The 23,579-nt window shown below is 37.4% G+C and overlaps 1 protein-coding gene across 1 annotated transcript in view; it reads right to left on the bottom strand.

Moving 5' to 3' along the window:
• The window catches only part of LOC310717077 (enhancer of polycomb homolog 1-like), a gene marked incomplete at its 3' end in the record, with an annotated part of 33,399 nt that extends 16,839 nt beyond the window's left edge, over positions 1 to 16,560 (bottom strand). The window contains 2 exon segments of the mRNA XM_083524758.1: positions 16,086 to 16,172; positions 16,174 to 16,560. Coding sequence (XP_083380884.1) covers positions 16,086 to 16,172; positions 16,174 to 16,239 — 153 coding nt within the window. The 5' untranslated portion in view covers positions 16,240 to 16,560.
• Between the last annotated feature and the right edge of the window lie 7,019 nt (positions 16,561 to 23,579).

Below are 23,579 nucleotides of genomic sequence, written 5' to 3'. Positions count from 1 at the left end.
CCTTCCAGTTGTTTTCCTGAACACTAAACATATCTACCTTTATCTGTTCCATCATTTCAGCTACCTCTCTCCCTTTACCAATCATAGTACCAACATTTAAAGTACCCACCCGAACCTCCACTCTCCTCCACTTCTCCTTTCCTTGCTGTCTCTGTAGACGTCTTTCCCTTCTCCTTCTTATGACAACAGTAGCCCAATTTCCACTGGTACCCTGTTGGCTAACAATACCTGTGGCGGTCGTTGGTAACCCAGGTCTCGACAAATTTAGTATGGAATTCAGTTATGTGATTGGCATATTTGATTTGGCACGTTTCAGGCTAGATGCCCTTCCTAACCCGACCCTTCCCATTTATCCAGGCTGGTGACTGGCACTTAGAGTGCAGTGGCTTGTGCAACCCTAATGGCTGGGTCACAACCGTTCAGTACAGAGTAATTTTTTTTTATAAATCAACTTTTTTTTTTCCTAATGGCAGAGACCTGTTGTTAAAAGGCAAATGATCACAGAAAGTACAATAATTTGCTGGACTCGAATTGTGAAAAAAACTTTCAGGAGACATAAGGAATCATTCTGGCACATGAAGCTTAACCCCACTGAAACTGTCATTAGGATGTGCTGAAAAACTATTTTATAAAGTGGTTCAGTCCTCAATTCATGATCATGAAGATATGGTGTACATGGGTTGGAGTGGACGATCTTTTGTGGCCTGCACTTGAGCTCTGAATTCAATGCTACTGAACACCTTTGGTATTAATTGGACTAATTTTGCAATTAATTGGATTACCTGCACCTCAGGCCTCATCACCCTACATGAGTACCTGACTATAGTAAAGCCCTTTTGGCTGAATGAGCACAAATCTCCACAACCAAAGTCAAGTGTCAATCTCTCCAGTAGTCAATCTCTCCAGTAGAGTAGATGTTATTACAACTGCAAATTGGAACTATATGATGTTTAAACAGCACACATGAACTTCATGGTCAGGTTTCCACAACTGTGTCTATAGTGTGCATGCAATATAAAACTCCAAGATCCTATAAAGGGTTGCATCACATTATTTAGACTCTTAGCATACCATGACATTTTGGACAATGCTTCCAACTTTGTGGGAACAGTGTGAAGGTTTTATTACAGCATGACTGTGCCATTGGGCAAAAAGCAGTGTTCATAAAGACATGTCTAAATCAGAGTCCTGAGCCAAACCCTATCAAACACCTTATGATTAACTGAAACTGACATTGCAAGTCAGGCCTTCTTGTCCATTATCAGTCTCTCCCCTCATAAATGCCTTACTGTAAGAATAGGCAAGAATTTCTACAAAAAACTCTCCAGAATAATGCAACTTAATAATAATGGAATGCAATGGCAGTCTTGATTGGAATAATGGTTAGCTAAAACCAAAACCCGGAAGGGAACGTCAAGCGCACCAAGCTGGAAGCAGCTCCGTCTCGTGTATTTTTGCTTTCGGAAGAGCGCTTTTATCCCTGTTTGAGAATTTGAAAGCAGTGCGTGGAGGATATTCCCACCAGAACTACGAACACACAGTACATTAACCACATTAAGGGTACGTAATTTCTCTGCTATGGCGAACATCCAGTTCATTCAGTGTGTGAAGTGTGACATGTTTAGTCAGTCTCTCTCCGTTGTTAGCGATAATTTAATCTGTAAGAAGTGTAAGCTAGTTTGCTCTTTGACGGAGAAGATCTTAGCATTAGAGGAGCGCATCCAGAGTCTAGAGAGAAGTAGTGAGTGCGAGAGCAGTCCAGGTTCTGCAGGGGAAAGTCTGGATGCCCTAGGTGAAGTTAATATTCCCCCGACTCCGGCATTAGAGCCCTTGCAGCAGGGCGAATGGGTGACGACTCGGCAGCATATTCGCAAAGCCAAAGCTAACGCTAAGGCTCGCCCACGGGAGCACCATTCCTCTCCGCTTCACGTGTCCAACAGGTTTGCTCTCCTCAGTGAAGCACCCGCTGAGAAACCTGAAAGAGCTCTGGTTTTAGGAGACTCCATTCTGAGGCACGTGAAATTAGCTAGACCTTTAGGGGCACCAGCAGCACAGGTCATGTGTATACCGGGAGCCAGGGCGCCGGACATAGCAGGTCAGCTTAGATTCTTAGGAAAGCATAGGTTCTCTAAGATAGTTTTTCACACAGGAGCTAATGATATACGCCTTCGACAGTCAGAGGTTACTAAGAGTAATATTATAGAGGTGTGTAAATTAGCGAAGGCAATGTCCGATGCTGTAATATGCTCTGGCCCCATCCCAATACGACGTGGCGATGTAGCCTACAGCAGGTTATGGTCGCTGAACTGCTGGATGTCCGAGTGGTGCTCCAAAAATAATGTGGGCTTCATTAATAATTGGAGCATTTTTGAGGGCAAGGCTGGCCTGTTAGGGCGGGACGGTGTCCATCCCACTCGGGAAGGTGCTGCTCTCATTTCTTGTAGTATAGGTCATAGTCTCAGAACAGCACTAGTTAACAAGTGACTGTCTAGAGCCAAGGCCAGGGAGCAGACAGACAGGCTAAACCGACCGTCTGCTAGCTGCACAGAGTCGTTACTCAGGATCCACCAAATTGAGACTGTGTCTGTCCCCCGAGCGAAACCAACATATAGGAATTCTCAGAAAGTCTGTTTTAGTAACCTGATTAACATAAAATTAAATAGGACTGAACGCACAGCCAGCACCTCTGATCTAAAGATAGGATTGCTGAATATTAGATCTCTCACGTCTAAAGCGCTTAATGTAAACGAAATTATTACCGACCAGGAGTTTAAAATAATGTGTTTGACAGAAACATGGATTAAACCAAATGAATATTTAGCATTAAATGAAGCGAGTCCTCCTGGGTATAGTTACATACACCAACCCCGTCTAAATGGCAGAGGAGGCGGAGTCGCAGCTATTTATAATAATAATCTAAGCGTCACACAAAAGACTAAACACAAATGTAAAACATTTGAAGTTCTTTACACCAGCATAAAATATTCAGTGTCTGAAAGCAGGTCCAGTCAGACAATTCCACTCATTATTATTTATAGACCCCCAGGGCCCTACTCTGATTTTCTCATAGAATTTGCAGATTTCATCACAAATTTAGTTACTTCTCTAGACAAAGCATTAATTGTTGGTGATTTTAACATTCATTTTGATCATCAGGAAGACTCCTTAAGAGCAGCTGTTGTGTCCATTCTAGATTCAGTTGGAATTAATCAGAAGGTTATAGGACCCACTCATAGTGGTGGACACACTCTCGATTTGTTGTTAACATTTGGATTAAAAATAAAAAACGTAGTCATAATTCCACAGTCTGAAGCTATTTCAGACCATTATCTCATCTCTTTTAAAATTTGCCTCAGTCATTGCATTACTACTTCACCACGTTATCGTGTTAAGCGTACTTTCACGTCAGCTACAACAGCGCGTTTTATTAACAATCTTCCAGAAATTACGATATTAGATAGATCTCCGTCTGACCCTGCAGAGCTCGACTGGGCCACTAAACACCTAGAATCAACATTACGTTATACCCTAGATGATGTAGCTCCCCTTAAGACCAAAATGATCAGGGAGAAAAAATTAGCACAGTGGTATAATGATCATACACGCACCTTAAAACAGACCACTCGAAAATTAGAACGTAAATGGCGTCAAACAAAATTAACAGTATTTCAAATAGCATGGAAGGGGAGCCTCCTAATTTATAGAAAATCTCTTAGTGCTGCTAGATCAGCATATTTCTCCACCCTCATAGAAAATAACAAGCATAATCCTAGATTTTTATTCAGCACGGTAGCAAAATTAACAGGGAATAAAAGCACTGCACTCACATGCACACCATCATTAGGTACTAATGATTTCATGAACTTTTTTAATAATAAAATTGAAAACATCAGGCAAAAAATCCAGACGGTTAATATAAAGCCAAATTATTTTACAAGTAACCCTGTAGACAGCAGTGTAATTATAACAGACAATCAATTACAAAGTTTTACTCCTATTCACGAGAATGACTTAATTTCATTAATTTCCTCATCAAAATCATCAACCTGCATTCTCGATCCCTTGCCTACAAGTTTCTTTAAACAGATCATTCCAGAGGTAATTGAACCTGTTTTAAAAATAATAAACTCTTCCATTAGCACTGGTTTTGTACCAAAATCCTTCAAACTGGCAGTTATCCACCCCCTAATTAAGAAACCTGACCTTGACCCATGTCAGCTGTCCAACTACAGACCAATATCAAATCTCCCCTTCATAGCCAAAATTTTGGAAAAGGTTGTAGCACAGCAGTTATGCTCACACCTACTTATGAATAATATTTTTGAAATGTATCAGTCAGGATTTCGGCCTCATCATAGCACAGAGACGGCGCTAGTTAAGGTGGTAAATGACCTGTTATTGGCCTCTGATCAGGGTTTTGTCTCCTTACTTGTTTTGCTCGACCTTAGTGCAGCTTTTGACACCATTGATCACACTATACTACTTGCTAGACTTGAGAACGTTGTTGGAATAAAGGGAACAGCTCTCTCTTGGCTCAGGTCTTATTTGACTGATCGCTATCAGTTTGTTGATGTTAATGGTGAGTTCTCCACACTCTCTGAGGTAAAGTTTGGTGTTCCTCAAGGATCTGTCTTAGGCCCTCTGCTTTTCTCTTTATATATGCTGCCTCTTGGAGAAATTATTCATAAACATGGTATTAGATTCCATTGCTATGCTGATGATACACAGCTATATATTTCAGCAAAGCCAGATGAGAGAGATCAGCTTAACAATGTTAAAAAATGTGTAAAGGACATTAGACAGTGGATGCTCGATAACTTTCTTCTGCTAAACTCAGATAAGACGGAAGTACTTTTACTAGGACCACATGCAGCTAGAAGCAAACTTTCCGATTACCTAACATCTCTGGATGGTGTTTCTGTTTCAGCGTGTACGGCTGTCAAAGACCTTGGTGTGATTATTGACTCGAGTCTTTCCTTTGAGGCTCACGTGAATAATATCACCAGGATCGCCTTCTTTCACCTTAGAAATATTGCTAAAATTAGAAATATGATGTCGTTACAGGATGCAGAAAAACTAGTTCATGCTTTTGTTACTTCTAGATTAGACTACTGTAACGCTTTACTGTCTGGGTGTGCGAGTAGGTGCATAAATAAGCTTCAGTTAGTTCAGAATGCAGCAGCAAGAGTCCTCACTAGATCTAGGAAATATGACCACATCACCCCTGTATTAATCAGTCTACACTGGCTCCCAATCAAATCTCGCATTGATTATAAAATTTTACTACTGACATATAAAGCACTTAATGGTTTTGCACCACCGTATCTGAGTGAACTTCTGTACCAGTATGATCCTCCACGCCTACTTAGATCAAAAGGTGCAGGCTATCTGTTGGTTCCTCCAATAATGAAGATTACAGCAGGGGGCAGATCTTTCTCTTATAAAGCCCCGCAGTTATGGAACAGCCTTCCTATCAGTGTTCGGGACTCAGACACAGTCTCAGTGTTCAAGTCGAGGTTGAAAACATATTTATTCAGTCAAGCCTTTAATCAGTAGATTTTTTCTCAGGTAAAGGCTCAGATCTGGAGGGAACATTGATATAGAGTGTTTGGTGAACTGGGATATTTGTACGCTGTCGTCCCCTCACATTCACGTGTTCACTCAGGTTTGTTGATGGTGGTGTGGTGGGTCGTCTCTTATCCCAGAGATCCCTCATGTCTGTGTTGCCTTCTGGTTCTCCCTTTTAGTTATGCTGCTATAGCGAGTCTTGCCGGAGTCCAAACTGCACAGTGACTTTAACTCTCATGCAACAATAGGTACACTTAATAATCCATATCCTTCTCTTCCTGTCACCCTCTTCTCTCTCTCTCTCTCTCTCTCTCTCTCTCTCTCTCTCTCTCTCTCTCGGTCGAGTTAAACATGCTCCTGAGGCTCCAGTGACCACTGTTCCTGCCCCTCTCCCCCCCGTGGATCTTCCCACTTCATCCAGGCCTGCCTGGATTGGATGTCAACAGTCTCCTACACTGATGTCAACAGTCTCCTACACTGACTCAGAAATACACTTCGCTTTTGATCATCATCACTGCACCCCGCAACATTGTATACCCGCCACAAATGGACATTCGGTGTAACCCAGATGAGGATGGGTTCCCTCTTGAGTCTGGTTCCTCTCAAGGTTTCTTCCTTATGCCATCTCGGGGAGTTTTTCCTTGCCACAGTCGCCAGTCGCCACCGGCTTGCTCATCAGGGACAAACTTACTCATAAAGAACATATTCATTTTTAATCACCGCATTATCTGTGTAAAGCTGCTTTGAGACAATGTTCATTGTTAAAAGCGCTATACAAATAAAAATGAATTGAATTGAATTAGCTGTCCCAATACGCTAATCCATATATTGTTACAAGATCATGTAATCTTTTTTTAGCCTAGTAACCTAGCTCAACAAGTTATTTACACCCAGTTCACCTTGTAGATTACAAACAAAACAAAAGACAATTAAAAAAACAAATGTTACAAGCTAAATCTATGTGCACTTAATCTTTTTAATTGATCAAATCTAAAATTTGTTAATGATTCTTAAATCAGTATCCTAAATTGTTGTAGTTCACAAGTTATGTTTTGAACACAAATAGTGGAGAAGTTCTTGACTCTAGGAAGAATGATAGACAGTAGGGTGGCATAGCTGCTGCACATTGCTGTGGAGTTATCAAAAAGATATGAGCCAAATTTGGTGAAATAGAAAAAAAAAATGGAGTAGCAAAAATATAAATATTAATGTAAAGTAAATGTAAATATTGTAAAGTTTTACCAGCACCTGTTGCATTTTGACACATTGATGCATAGCCATTTCTCATGAACTAGGTAGTAACTGTAAGAGAAATAAAATAAAAAAAAAGCAATGATGGTGCATAATCTAATTAGGTTAATTGACGCTGAACCAAGGGAACCAGACATGCCTGGCTTTTCGGATTAGCTGTTAAAAAATATAAGGATAAATAAACTTCGATATTAGACCCAAATTTGACACTGTGTGTTTGTTTCAGAATAATCAAAAAAATAATAATAATTACATATGGAAACCATGCATTATTTCACATTGTCACAATAACTGCCAGGAGTGTAGTCTGCTAATTAGTATGCTGATACTCTTTTAATTGTAAATCAATGTGTCAGCATGGGTCGGCTTTAGTTTTTTCCGAACTGTTGGCTCTAGTCGGACTGTGTCAGCTGTTTTTCAGTCAATTCTGCATGTTGAGTCAATAGCAGAGCTCGTCACAGAGAAAGAGAACTCCGATAGTTTATTCAGCTTTGCGGATGAGCACATAAGGAAAAAAAAAACAGAACAGGCTTGTTGTCGTCCTTGCTATTGTCTTTGCAACTAAACAGACATGATTGGAAAAAGCTACACAAATCCGTTAGTAATGATTGCTGCTCACACACACACTTATGTATATATGTGTGTGTGTGTGTGTGTGTGTGTATATATATATATATATATATATATATATATATATGTATATATATATATATATATATATATACATATATATATATATATATACATATATATACATATATATATATATATATATATATATATATATATATATATATATATATATATATATATATATATATATATATATATACACACACACACACACACACACACTTACATACATACACACATTATAATTATATATATTATATAAATAGACTTTAACGATGTTAACTATAACAAACGTGTTGTGAGGATACTGCGCATGTCTGGTTCTAAAGCATTTCCAGTAGCGACATTTTTATAGCACGGCTCTGTCATAACAACTAACTAACCAATACTTTTTAAACAGAAGAGCTAAGATATTTAAGGTAAATGATGTACTACAACTTTTAATAACACTGTTGTGTTCTCCTGAGCTTTAATTTCTGACAGCAAGTTAGTTTCTGGTCTGAGAGAGCACGAACAGCATGGTCCTAGTTTTAATTTTGAAATTTTTAATCGGAAGAAAAATAAACTGTCGCAATATCTAACTGTTGCAATATAACTGTGCACGTTAGCTAACCAGAAACATCCTAGGACCAAAGACGTCACTTCCTCACATGAACGGATGGCCGTTTAAATGGTCCATATTCACAGTTCTAATGCTTCTGGTTTCCCTGTTTGGACGCCGAATACAGACAACTGCCCCTTGCTGGTATGGGAGAGTTGTGTTTTCTAATAAAAGTTCAGAATATACACATTAAAAAATTCCAAAAATCAAATTGATTAATTGGCTGGCCAATCAATCAGTCAATCTCTAATGGGTATGTAATGAAAATCACTGCATGTGTTCAGAAACACCTCCAGAATTCATTGTCTGTGAACACAGTTTGCCATGATATTTACAAATGCAGGTTAAAGTATGATCCAGAAACACTGCAGACTTCTCTGGGCTTAAGTGCGTTTAAAATTAAAGGCTTTGCATATTTCAACAAGAAAATGCTAAACCAAATATTGCATGGATCATGGTATAAAAGTCGAACGCTGCATTGGCCTACCAGCAGTCCAGACTTTTCACCAATTGGAAACATTTGGTGTATCATGAAACAAAAAAATCCAAAAAAACATCAAGACTCAGAACTGGTAAGCAGTTACAATGTGACATCATACCTTTCCCGCCCAAAAAAAGCTCCAGCAACTTTTCTTCAGTACCCATACATATAAAGACTGAGTTAAATATTTTAATAATTGTTGGTTTTTTTTTTTTTTTTTTTTTTACATTTTACACAGCATCCCTAATTTTTGGAAGTGGTTACATGTTTTCTAAGTTCTTAGTTGATGTCTGCTTAATGTAGGCCAATAATTAAAAAACATGGAGTAACATTTTTCATGACAGCAGTATACAATATTGAAATGAATGTTTAAGAATGAGTAGCCAAATGCTACTCTGACTGCATCAGTTCGTATTAACTAAATATTATTTTTAATTAATATTTAAATATTATTTCCTTTGTTGTGCCATGCCAGGGGCAGTGCCTTCATTGTACTTTAAGAAAATTCAGCTCATTACAGTAAATCAAATCTTTTGATTCTGTTCACTATTTACTTCAGTGACTCTTCCGGACTCAACACACACTACTCACTTCGCACACCCATGACTTCAGTACCACTCACATTACATCACTTCATTACCCTAAACTGTTTACATGCCGTTTTTGCACATCTTTCCTGAAGTTCTGCTATATTGCTCTTTTGCACAATATTTTGTTTACATTTTGGCTACTTTTCACTTTTGTTCAGCTATTTTGTGTTTTGTCCTGCACTGTCTTGTGTTGTCTATGCACTGTTTGCACCAGGTTGCACACATGCACTTTATGTGGTGAGGACACTTACTAGTCCTTAGCCCTCTGTTTTCTGTTTCTGTGATTGTTGTTTAATGTAGCATCAGGGTTCTGGAGGAATTTGTTTCATTTCACTGTGTACTGCGTCAGCTATATATGGTCGAAATGACAATAACAGCTTCTTGACTTGACTCTTTCAGTACATTACATAATAAAATAAATCAGTAAAAATAATAATAATATTTTTGAAAAAGTCAACCATGTGTACATATTGGTGTAAAGCAGATTATGCTATGAATAAAATGTATTTAGCTGATCATAGTCATTTTAAGCTTTGTCTTTGTCACTGTTTCTCCCTCTCTATTTTTAAATGGTGGCAGACTGTCTGAAACACCCATTTTGTGATGTTTTACAAATATACAGACTAGGGCTGCAACAACTTAATAATAATCGATAATTAAGTTTGTTACTGATTAATTGGGCTGCTAAAGTTATGGGTTAGTGTGAGGGCAAGATAACACAGCGACTAGCAAAATGGCAGAAAGTACAGGTAAACCTGGCAGCAGGAAAAAGTGTGCATCCCGAATCATCCAAGGTATGGGAACATTTTATATTAAAAGCAACAAAGAACACTGTAACCTGCAAGTTATGCAGAGCTGAGCTTGTGTGGTATGGAAGTACCACAGTGATGCACGAGCACATAAAACAAAAACACACTGATGTCACGGATGTAGGCGAAACAGCAAGGTAAGCAAAAACTGTATATATATATATATATATATATATATATATATATATATATATATATATATATATATATATATATATATATATATATATATATATATATATATATAATCCTCAAGTGGAAATTATATAGTTAATGAAGTGCTTTTGTGTAAACTATAACTTTGGGACAGTCGCACTGGATCTTATCTGTCGTGACTTGCAAGCATCAGGTTGCACAATCACCTCGATCACAACATACTGATGGATTCAATTAAAACAGTGCGAACAAACGCTAAATCTAAAAGCAGCAAATAACAGCAGCAGTAAACAATTACATTTTTTTTTTTTTTAGGGTATTTGTACACCAATGCATATTTTTTCCGTTCTTTTTAATTAAGACTGTTGGCTTGCTGCGTTTCTCGGTTTCATTCTCTTTTTATAGCATTTGCCTAATACAACAGCAGCAGAATGGCTTTAACTGCTGATATACAGACAAGTGTTGCCAGTGAAGCATCCCTTGGCATTACAAGCCATTACATTGGAAATGACTGGAAGATGAATGTTGTTATGTTGATGCTGTTATTTGCTGCTTTTAGATTTAATGTTTGTTCGCATCGTTTTAATTGAATCTATCATGTCACGAGTGAGGTGATTACTGAACAGATGCCAGAACAGATCCAGTGCGACTGTACCGAAGTTAGAAAACAAACAATTCAAACAATAGCACTTCATTAACTATACCATTTGCACATGATGAGGTTTATACAATTTTTGTTCTCCTTCATCTGTGACACCAGTGTGTTGTACTTTCATGTGCTCGTGCATCTTTGCTACTTCCATGCCATAAGCTTAGCTTTGCATAACTTCCATGTACAGTTTTCTGCGTTTAATATAAAATGTTCACATGACTCGGATGACTTGGGATGCACACTTTTTCCTGCTGCCGGTTGACCCTGTAATTTGAGCAGTCCAACTAATCGATAATGGTATTTGTTGACAACAAATTTCATCATCAATTATCAATTTTATCGATTAGTTGTTGCAGCCCTATATACATAAATACCATGAATTAGAGTTGTATATAGTTATAATAAGGAAAACACCTTATTAAAAAAAAGGTTTCATCCAATTAATCAATTATCAAAATAATCATTAGTTGCAGCCCTGCACTACAGACACATGAACAAATGGTGTTCATAAATGGGTTTTTTTTGTTTTTTGTTTTTTTTTTAGCTTAAAGGACACCAGCAGAGCCATTACATTTTGCTGTAATTTGTCAGGTGCTGAGTTTAAGAAAAAGAACAACTTACATTAATCAGCTTCGAGAGGGTGACATTTTTATTGTGTAAGATATTGATTCACATTGATTAACTGGATTATTGTTAAATGCACAAATACAAAACTTTACCAAAGCATTGCTCCACCTTTCTCACTCTTGTTGAACCAATGTCCAAAGTGGATAAATGACGCTTTTGTTTTATTTACTACAGCCAATTACCAGAAGTCATATGTTTTACACAAACAGGACTTTAAAGTGAATGTGAACAATTAGTTAATTTAAAATATTTGTTAATATAAACTTATTCATTCACCATCTGAACATTATTATATTGAGAAATGGGTTAGGGTTGCCAACTTTAAACTGATTCAAACCCCTTCTTAACCTTTAATCGGTCCTTGGGGTCTATATGACCCCAATCGACTTTTCCTTGATTAAAAAAAAGGGTTCCCTTCATCTGAGTGGAATAATATTTTGTGACTTTTCCTACATAATCTATCTATACACACACAAAAAACTGGGCTTGATTCGGTTGTTCTGAAGGTATGTAAAAAAAATGTTTACACTTCTGGTCTTCGGGGTCAATATGACCCCACATTGAAATGAATGGGAAATGTGAAAAAAACTCAATATTTTTTCTTCATTTGTCAAAAAAAATCTATAAATGCAGCATAAATCTGAAAATTTTCACACAGAAATGAAGGCCTACTACTAGAGCATAAATGTGATGTAGAAAAGACATGCTCACTCACACACACACAAAGACACACACAAACAAACACACACATGTATGTGTGTACTGCCACAGCATTTTTATAGAACTGGCAAAGGAAATCAGTCACAAATGCAGAACAAAGATATAAAAGGGTAAGACCTAATTCATGCACACAAACACACAGGCACACACAAGCACACACACACACACACACACGCACGCACGCACGCACGCACGCACACATACAGTGAGGAAAATAAGTATTTGAACACCCTGCTATTTTGCAAGTTCTCCCACTTAGAAATCATGGAGGGGTCTGAAATTGTCATCGTAGGTGCATGTCCACTGTGAGAGACATAATCTAAAAAAAAAATCCAGAAATCACAATGTATAATTTTTTTTAACTATTTATTTGTATGATACAGCTGCAAATAAGTATTTGAACACCTGAGAAAGTCAATGTTAATATTTGGTACAGTAGCCTTTGTTTGCAATTACAGAAGTCAAACGTTTCCTGTAGTTTTTCACCAGGTTTGCACACACTGCAGGTGGGATTTTGGCCCACTCCTCCACACAGATCTTCTCTAGATCAGTCAGGTTTCTGGCCTGTTGCTGAGAAACACGGAGTTTGAGCTCCCTCCAAAGATTCTCTATTGGGTTTAGGTCTGGAGACTGGCTAGGTCACGCCAGAACCTTGATATGCTTCTTACAGAGCCACGCCTTGGTTATCCTGGCTATGTGCTTCGGGTCATTGTCATGTTGGAAGACCCAGCCTCGACCCATCTTCAATGCTCTAACTGAGGGAAGGCGGTTGTTCCCCAAAATCTATCAATACATGGCCCCGGTCATCCTCTCCTTAATACAGTGCAGTCGCCCTGTCCCATGTGCAGAAAAACACCCCCAAAACATGATGCTACCACCCCCATGCTTCACAGTAGGGATGGTGTTCTTGCGATGGTACTCATCATTCTTCTTCCTCCAAACACGTTTAGTGGAATTATGACCCAAAAGTTCTATTTTGGTCTCATCTGACCACATGACTTTCTCCCATGACTCCTCTGGATCATCCAAATGGTCATTGGCAAACTTAAGACGTGCCTGGACATGTGCTGGTTTAAGCAGGGGAACCTTCCGCGCCATGCATGATTTCAAACCATGACGTCCTAGTGTATTACCAACGGTAACCTTGGAAACAGTGGTCCCAGCTCTTTTCAGGTCATTGACCAGCTCCTCCCGTGTAGTTCTGGGCTGATTCTCACCTTCCTTAGGATCATTGAGACCCCACGAGGTGAGATCTTGCATGGATCCCCAGTCCGAGAGAGATTGACAGTCATGTTTAGCTTCTTCTATTTTCTAATGATTGCTCCAGCAGTGGACCTTTTTTCACGAAGCTGCTTGGCAATTTCCCCGTAGCCCTTTCCAGCCTTGTGGAGGTGTACAATTTTGTCTCTAGTGTCTTTGGACAGCTCTTTGGTTTCGGCCATGTTAGTAGTTGGATTCTTACTGATTGTATGGGGTGGACAGGTGTCTTTATGCAGCTAACGACCTCAAACAGGTGCATCTAATTTAAGATAATTAATGTAGTGGAGGTGGACATTTTAAAGGCAGACTAACAGGTCTTTGAGGGTCAGAATTCTAGCTGATAGACAGGTGTTCAAATACTTATTTGCAGCTGTATCATACAAATAAATAGTTTAAAAATCATATATTGTGATTTCTGGAATTTTTTTTTTAGATTATGTCTCTCACAGTGGACATGCACCTACAATGACAATTTCAGACCCCTACATGATTTCTAAGTGGGAGAATTTGCAAAATAGCAGCGTGTTCAAATACTTATTTTCCTCACTGTACATACATACATATGCACACATGCATTCTCTCACTCTCTCTCTCACACACACACACCGAAGACCGAGCTGTGTTTTCTTCTCTTTTTGCGTTTAATGAAACACACACTATTGTTTCGTATTGCCCCAAAAGGCATAAAAATGTGCTGCTCATGAGCACATGTCACAAGGATGACAAAATCAGTGACAGGAAGGACAAGAAGCCAGAGGTCATCTTGGACTACAATCGCTGCAAAGGCGGAGTTGACAACCTTGACAAGGTATTTACAAATTGTATTATTTGATGCATTGTTTAGCTAATTTTCAAAGTTGCTGAGTTAGTAATTGGTATTTCTTTTGCTAGCAGATATACTAATTTGTTCGTGTGTGTGTGTTTGAAATATTGCAGATGGTTTCAAGCTACAGCTGCAAGCGAAAGACTAATCGATGGCCAATGGTTGTCTTCTCCACAATCCTCGATGTTTCGGCCATAAATGCCTTTGTGGTGTGGAGAGAAATCAATCCATCATGGGAGAGAGGGAAGAGTATGAAAAGGAGGCTCTTTCTAGAGCAGCTGGGAAAAGCTCTGGTGTCCCCTCTGATGGAGCGACGACAACACATGCCTCGTACACCAGCCTCTGCAGTGATTCTGAAGAGACAACAACAGCATTCGTCCAACGAGCCAGGGCCCTCCACTGATCCACCCCCAAAGAGAAAACGGTGTCAGGTTTGTCCACGGGCAAAGGACACCAAAACTGACAAGCAGTGCACAAACTGCAAAAGAGCCATTTGTGCTGCTCACACAGTGTTCCTGTGCCAGATGTGCGTGGACTGATTATTGTTTTACAATTTGTTTTACATATTTTTTGTAGCTTGATATTGCTTTTATGTTCAGTGTTCAGAATGTTATTGAAAATTTTTTTATTGTTATTAGATGTTCCCTCATATTGCTTTTGTTTACATATTATTTATTTAATTTCTTTTGCATTCTAAAGTTAATTATTTATTTTTACACTTTGTTCATTAAAATAATGCACACAACAATATGCAACTAAAATCTGATTCCAAGTCTTGTCCTTTAGGTGTGTCTTAGGTGGCATTTAGGTGGCATTTTTCTGTCAAATTTCTGTGGCATTTTGTAAACATTTCAAAATGCATCAAAACTACAAATATTCTACTATTTTAAAAAATAATTATTTTAAATGTCCTTTCTTATGTGTATATATATATAAATTCACAAAATATATTTCAAAAGTTGTAATACAAGCAGTTGGCCACATGCAGTAAAATGAATGGCTCTCTATTGCCTCTGCTGGTCAAAACTATTTCTTTCTTAAACTGCAAAGAATTTAGGTTTATCTCTAACCAGTAGATGGCGTACTTCTACACACAACACCTAGATCAATATCCAGAAACAATTTTAATTAAATTTATATCATCATTTAAGTGATTTTTTCATAAAAAATTAATATTTCATATGCAAGCTTATGGTGTAGTTGAGGAATTGTGTGGTAAATAGGTACAAAAGTACTTCATATCTCCCAAAACACAGCATTAATGAATAGATGAGAAGTAAACAAAAAATATATATATATTATTTGTATAATTAAAAATGTATATTTTTTGTATAATTTCTCTATCAATTGTTGGGGTCATATAGACCCCAAAGACCAGATTTGTAAACAGGAAACGAAGACCTTATGAGGGTTAAGACCCACCACCTCTTGTAAAAAGGGGGCAAAATATCAAAATAAAAAAAAGCAATAAAAGCTGTACAGAAAATCTTCAATCTTCATGGTCCAGAATTAATCTTTTTTTATTCACATTTTATCTTGAATTTGCTAGATGTTTTCATGTTTTGATCATATTTATGTGCTTGTGAATTTTATTGCTTTATTTGAATTTGACACAGGGCTGCACCGCCTGCAAAAATAAAATAAAGAAAATGGTGGACATGCTCGTGGTCACATGACTTCTTTGTTTTCGACAGAATCTGTTTTTATACCTTAGCCATATGACCATGGTGTAATTAATTGAATTACCTTTGATTACAGGCTAAATTTCTATAGTTAATTTAATACCATTACATGAACACGGGAGTTATTTCGATGGTATATAATGCCGGCCATTTTACGCAAACCAGCGCAGACAAACAAGGGCGCACACCGAATTGTGAGAATAAATGTATTAACGCAAGCACCAAAACGTACCGATTCCTCCTCTTTTTCCATCCCCGTTGGCATATGTGGCACAGCCCGATTAACAGATACATATTCGTGCAAATCGGGTAAATCCAATACAACGGAAGACGGGTAGAGGCTTAGAAGCGTCCAGCGCCCGTGCACGAAAATACAATTTACTCATTTTTTCATAACACAAGTTGCAGCATGAATGTATCCGATCTGCTAGTGTTCACAAGTGATATGAATACAGCTCTCATTTTATTGCGTTATTCCGGAGATTAAGTTTGGATTGAGTGTAGGTATAATATTGCGGTGCGAGCGAAACCGGGAAGGCCCGGCTCTCGTTCGCGCTCTCTCGGTATACTTTTACCAGTAGGTCCGGTCCCTTTTTCTGGCACAGTACGCCATAGCCAACATGGCGGACATTAAAAATTCTTAAAGACTCAGTTCGCTTTTAACGGCCCAACCCCACGATCACGGAACAGCTATTCCTACAAGGTTTACTGCGACTGCGCTGTGTGTGTGTGTGTGTGTGTGTGTGTGTGTGAAACTAGACAAAAATGATCCAAATCTCATCAATCTAATTATGCAAAAAATATGCCATTTCACCTTCAATTAGCCGGATTAATTTGATTTCTGTTTATATATATATATATATATATATATATATATATATATATATATATATATATATATATATATATATATATATATATAAAACCTTTGGTTAAAGGTATTAGAAATAAAAAAATAACCGACTACTCCACCTTTCTAGCCACCCAGCCTACAGATAGGAAAGGAATCAAAGTGCCCCACTCAACTGTGCTTTTTCGGATTTAAAATGCACCCATTATTTATGCATGTCTATTTGTCTTCATTTTAAAGACATTCAAACGGTCACATATTTTATATTATATATATGTATTCCCTTATGAGGCGAATATGAAATCTGATTGGTTAAAGTAACAGAGCTAAATTCTTAAGGAGTCTATGGTAAAAACACCAGCTGAACAGACTTTGAAGGCCCTGGGCAGATTAGATTGACATGATGGCACATAGAGGTTAAAATCTGATTGGACAAAAAGCAGTGCAGCCAAGATAAACGCTATGAAATGAAGAGAATAAACTGTTGGGGATAAATAACTACAATTTAATGGAGCAAATATTAGAATTCATGTTGTAAATGCATGTGTAAAAAAAATATAATTGGATGGACTTATCTCTTACTGAGCAAAACTTAATAAATCTGAATGAGAGCGTTACTGATTCTGTGAGAACTGGGTCTTTTGGCTCAGCACAAACCAAAGGAACTATTTTCTGAACAGTATGAACGAACTTGAACATGAAATGAGTCATGAAAGTGCTTTTCAGAGTCAGGAATTTACATATCTACTTATTTAGACATTATTTTACTTTGTCATTAGACCAGCCATCAACTTACTCATCAATGCCACTCTATCCAGGGCTGTCGCTAGACACCAGAGCTAACTCCGGCACAATCCGGTAAAAAATGCTACTGATCTGCTGGAATCACTGACTAGTTAGCTCATTTGCCTCTGTATGTATTGCACAAAAAGGACTCAGTAGAAGCTTACTTCATAATACATGTAAAAGCTTTTTGCAGACATTCAAACTGAAACCAGATTAGACACTATCTTTTGCATGTGATGATCATGGTGTCCACAGGATTAATTTCCTTCACCATGCATTAACTAAAATAGGAACACTTACTAACAAGGAGAAATCAAATCATTGTCCCAGAAAAAATTTATTGAGTCCAGGAAGTGTGGTCAAAGGACTCATTCAAGACCATTCAAGAACCATAAGCATCATTCAATCGTAACAGCATACTTAAAAATATGGCAAGTGAAAATGGAAAATATAATTTGGGATCACCTCTTTGTTAAAAATTAATGGCATTAAGCTCTGCATGCCTGTGCTCCATTTTACACTAGCCCAAATGGTCTGGACAAATTGTGCAGTCATTGATGCGTTCACTGAAATCCTATAAGGAGCCAACCCCACTTCAACAGCAGTTGGACACATTCTTACAGCAGTAAATAGATACCTCAAACAGCACAACAAGAGAAACTCCTGATATGCTTTTTATACATTACAAATTGTAAACAAGCCAGGATCTACTGCAACTTGTTGATGATACACTCCAGACACAGATAGTTTTACTTAGGTAACTCAGTGCTGGTCTTGAATTATCAGTACAGAGAGGAAAAGTCGAAAACTTGTATTGTTATCTCTAAAAAGGACAATTGTCTTATACTGTAAAAGTGCATAATCCATATCTTTGGAAAATACATGCTGTTATCCTGATATTCCCCACCCTGATATTATGACACAAGACAATGTTGGAGAGGATTTGTCCTTGATATTTAGTAAGTCAAATAAATGTGTTTTGTAAAAATAACAAAGTTCTGTGAACCATCTGCAGAGGTGGGAAGTAACTTCGTTACTGTACTTAAGTAGATTTTTCTGGTATCAGTACTTTATTCCACTATTTATTTTTCAACTATTTTAACTTTTTACTTTTACTCAGTAAATTTTTACACAAATATCTGTACTTTCTACTTCTTACATTTTCAAAAACAGCCTCGTTACTTTTAGTATTATTTCTTTTCATTTGCGCTGTTTCCAGCCTATCAACCCTTCATTGCGTGGCTTTTCTTATTAAATTACTGGTGTATTATTTCATGGCTATCAGACGTAGACGTAGGCAAGTGGAGCTTACAATGAGCAAGGCAATAAGAGGAATGGTTAATGTGAATTCAGAGGGAGTCGCTGGTGTGAAAATAAATAAAAACAAAGACATTCCTCAACACCCATGGCAATATATAAGGGAGCTGTTCAAAATTATCGGTGTAAAAAAGTGCTGGCTTTCAAGAATTCGCCGTCAAATTTGAGAAAACACATACAGGTAATCTAACATTTTATTGTTATATCTTTCTTTTCATGAGACATTTTAATGTTTTAAGTTTTTTTCCCTACAATTTTGTTTGTCTTTTACATAAGGGATGCTGCCACATGTTGCTATTTTTTTTAAATAAGGATGTTCTTAATGTTCTTAATTTCTGTAGTATATAGCTGTCATTTGAAATCTAAAGTTTAGTCAGATAGTTTCTATATGTTGGAGAACTGCTCTACAGGTAAAGAATAAATGATAAACTTCGTATTTACATTTCAATAAAATGCACAAGATAACTCACCTTAAATTTGTCATTTGTAAAACATCATAATAATTTTGAGTTGCAAATAAATAAACATAAATAGGTAAATGTATATATATATATATATATATATATATATATATATATATATATATATATATATATATATATATATATATATATAGGCAAATGTATATATATATATATATATATATATATATATATATATATATATATATATATATATATACATATATACATTTACCTATATATATATATATATATATATATATATATATATATATATATATATATATATGTATATGTATATATATATATATATATATATATATATATATATATATATATATATATATATATATATATATATACAAACCCGATTCCAAAAAAGTTGGGACACTGTACAAATTGTGAATAAAAACAGAATGCAATGATGTGAAAGTTTCGAATTTCAACATTTTATTCATAATACAACATAAATGACATATCAAATGTTTAAACTGAGAAAATGTATAATTTTAAGGGAAAAATAATTTGATTTTAAACTTCATGGTATCAACACATCTCAAAAAAGTTGGGACAAGGCCATGCTTACCACTGTGTGGCATCCCCTCTTCTTTTTATAACAGTCTGCAAACATCTGGGGACTGAGGAGACAAGTTGCTCAAGTTTAGGAATAGGATGTTGTCCCATTCTTGTCTAATACAGGCTTCTAGTTGCTCAACTGTCTTAGGTCTTCTTTGTCGCATCTTCCTCCTTATGATGCGGCAAATGTTTTCTATGGGTGAAGGATCCGGACTGCAGGCTGGCCAGTTCAGTACCTGGATTCTACTTCTAAGCAGCCATGATTTTGTAATTAATGCCGTATGTGGTCTGGCATTGTCATATTGGAAAATGCAAGGTCTTCCCTAAAAGAGATGACGTCTGGATGGGAGCACATGTTCTAAAACTTGGATATACCTTTCAGCATTGATAGTGCCTTTCAAGATGTGTAAGCTGCCTATGCCACATGCACTCATGCAACCCCATACCATCAGAGATGCAGGCATCTGAACTGAGCACTGATAACAACTTAAGTTGTCCTTATCCTTTTTAGTCTGGATGACATGGTGTCCCAATTTTCCAAAAAGAATTTCAAATTTTGATTCGTCTGACCATAGAACAGTTTTCCAATTTGCCACAGTCCATTTTAAATGAGCCTTGGCACACTGCCACTCTGAGAGGCTCTTTTTTATACCCACTCATGTTTCTAATTGACCTAATAAGTTGCAAATTGGTCATCCAGCTGTTCCTTATATGTACATTTAACTTTTCCAGCCTCTTATTGCTACCTGTCCCAACTTTTTTGGAATGTGTAGTTCTCATGAAATCCAAAATGAGCCAATATTTGGCATGACATTTCAAAATGTTTCACTTTCAACATTTGATATGTTATATATATTCTATTGTGAATAAACTATACGTTTATGAGATTTGTAAATTATTGCATTCCTTTTTTGGGACGCAATTTGTACAGTGTCCCAACTTTTTTGGAATCGGGTTTGTATATACACATACACAAATGTATTGGGTCACGCGACCTTTCCTGCTATATGTGGTTCTTTTCCAAACTGTTACCACAAATCTGGTGGCACTCAATTGTACAGGACGTCTTTAGATGCGCTATAATACAATTTTGCATTCACTTGAACTTGTCAACCCAAACCTGTTCCAGCATAGCAATGCCCCTGTGCACAAAGTGAGCTCCTTGAAGATCTGGTTTACATGCTTTGGAGAGAAAGATCTTGAGTGGCCTGCTATAGAGCTCTGATCTCATCCCTCCCAAACACCTTTGGGATAAATTGGAACACTGACTGCACCCTGATCTCATCACCTACAACAGTACGCCTTTCGTAACACCCTTGTAGCTGATGAACACAAATATCCATAAGCACACTCCAAAAATCTAGTGGAACATCTTCCCAGAAGAGTGGAAGGGAATTATAAGAGGAAATTGGGACTAAATGTAGAATTCAATGCTCAAAAATTACATACCATAAATTAAGTAACTTCGTTACCGTTACCATATGGTGCGTTACCTGTTACTTTTATTAAATGAATAAATTTGGGCTGAAGTGTAGGCTACAGCCTAACCTGTTTACAGCAGCGTCACATTGTAGGATTGGTGGATGAACCACTGTATACACACGAAGAAGACATGGGCATGTCTCTGTTTAATCAGGTCTGTGCGGCAGTAATGGCGAGTCGAGGCGAGAGCAAGACGAGTTTCTCAAAGTGGAAATATGCTCATTATTTCACGTAAGTTGAACATGAAGACAAAAACATTTCAGTCAAATGTAAGCTGTGTCTTTCTGGTTCGAAGGTCGTATCTACTGCGATAAACAGCAACTACAATCTGTTCAAGCTCCTCCAGGAACTCCATGCTAGAAGCTAACCCGGTGTTCTGTTCTACTTTGTTGATAGTTTTCATACTTAAGCTGTGAAAGGAACATTTTTAAGAGCTCAACAGTACAGCAGAAGCCACTTTAGTTTTTGATTGTGAATATATTATTCAGCTTGTTTTGTTATTTATTTCAGAAATCCTTGTTATATATTCAGTTTGTGTTGGTCTGACTTATATAAAATAGTGTTTAAAAATTACTTTGTGTTTAAGTCAGTTTTGTGTTTGTATAGAACATAACGCATAAAAGGGCATTAATGGGAACATTAAAGAAGGTTCTTTAAAAAAGTAACTAAAAAGTTACTTTTAACAGTAACGCATTACTTTTTAGTGTAAGTAATCAACAAAGTAACTAAGTTACTTTGTGAATGAAGTAACTAGTAACTGTAACTAGTTACTATTTTTTAGTAACTAGCACAACACTATATATATATATATATATATATATATATATATATATATATATATATATATATATATATATATATATATATATATACACACACACACACACACACACACACACACACACACACACACACACACGGAGGGGTCTGAAATTGTCATCGTAGGTGCATGTCCACTGTGAGAGACATAATCTAAAAAAAAAAAAAAAAAAAACAAGAAATCACAATATATGATTTTTTAACTATTTATTTGTATGATACAGCTGCAAATAAGTATTTGAACACCTGAGAAAGTCAATGTTAATATTTGGTACAGTAGCCTTTGTTTGCAATTACAGAGGTCAAACGTTTCCTGTAGTTTTTCACCAGGTTTGGACACACTGCAGGAGGGATTTTGGCCCACTCCTCCACACAGATCTTCTCTAGATCAGTCAGGTTTCTGGCCTTTCGCTGAGAAACATGGAGTTTGAGCTCCCTCTAAAGATTCTCTATTGGGTTTAGGTCTGGAGACTGGCTAGGCCATGCCAGAACCTTGATATGCTTCTTACAGAGCCACTCCTTGGTTATCCTGGCTGTGTTCTTCGGGTCATTGGCATGTTGGAAGACCCAGCCTCGACCCATCTTCAATGCTCTAACTGAGGGAAGGAGGTTGTTCCCCAAAATCTCACAATACATGGCCCCGGTTATCCTCTCCTTAATACAGTGCAGTCGCCCTGTCCCATGTGCAGAAAAACACCCCCAAAGCATGATGCTACCACCCCATGCTTCACAGTAGGGATGGTGTTCTTGGGATGGTACTCATCATTCTTCTTCCTCCAAACACGTTTAGTGGAATTATGACCCAAAAGTTTTATTTTGGTCTCATCTGACCACATGACTTTCTCCCATGACTTCTCTGGATCATCCAAATGGTCATTGGCAAACTTAAGACGTGCCTGGACATGTGCTGGTTTAAGCAGGGGAACCTTCCGTGCCATGCATGATTTCAAACCATGACGTCTTAGTGTATTACCAACAGTAACCTTGGAAACGGTGGTCCCAGCTCTTTTCAGGTCATTGACCAGCTCCTCCCGTGTAGTTCTGGGCTGATTTCTCACCTTCCTTAGGATCATTGAGACCCCACGAGGTGAGATCTTGCATGGAGCCCAAGTCCGAGGACGATTGACAGTCATGTTTAGCTTCTTCCATTTTCTAATGATTGCTCCAACAGTGGACCTTTTTTCACCAAGTTGCTTGGCAATTTCCCCGGAGCCCTTTCCAGCCTTGTGGAGGTCTACAATTTTGTCTCTAGTGTCTTTGGACAGCTCTTTGGTCTTGGCCATGTTAGTAGTTGGATTCTTACTGATTGTATGGTGTGGACAGGTGTCTTTATGCAGCTAACAACCTCAAACAGGTGCATTTAATTTAGGATAATAAATGTAGTGGAGGTGAACATTTTAAAGGCAGACTAACAGGTCTTTGAGGGTCAGAATTC

This window comes from Silurus aristotelis (genome assembly GCF_946808225.1).
Source record: "Silurus aristotelis genome assembly, chromosome: 22".
Classification (NCBI taxonomy): domain Eukaryota; kingdom Metazoa; phylum Chordata; class Actinopteri; order Siluriformes; family Siluridae; genus Silurus; species Silurus aristotelis.
The sequence above is the reverse complement of the archived record's forward strand: the minus strand, read 5'-3'. Positions and strand labels throughout refer to the sequence as shown.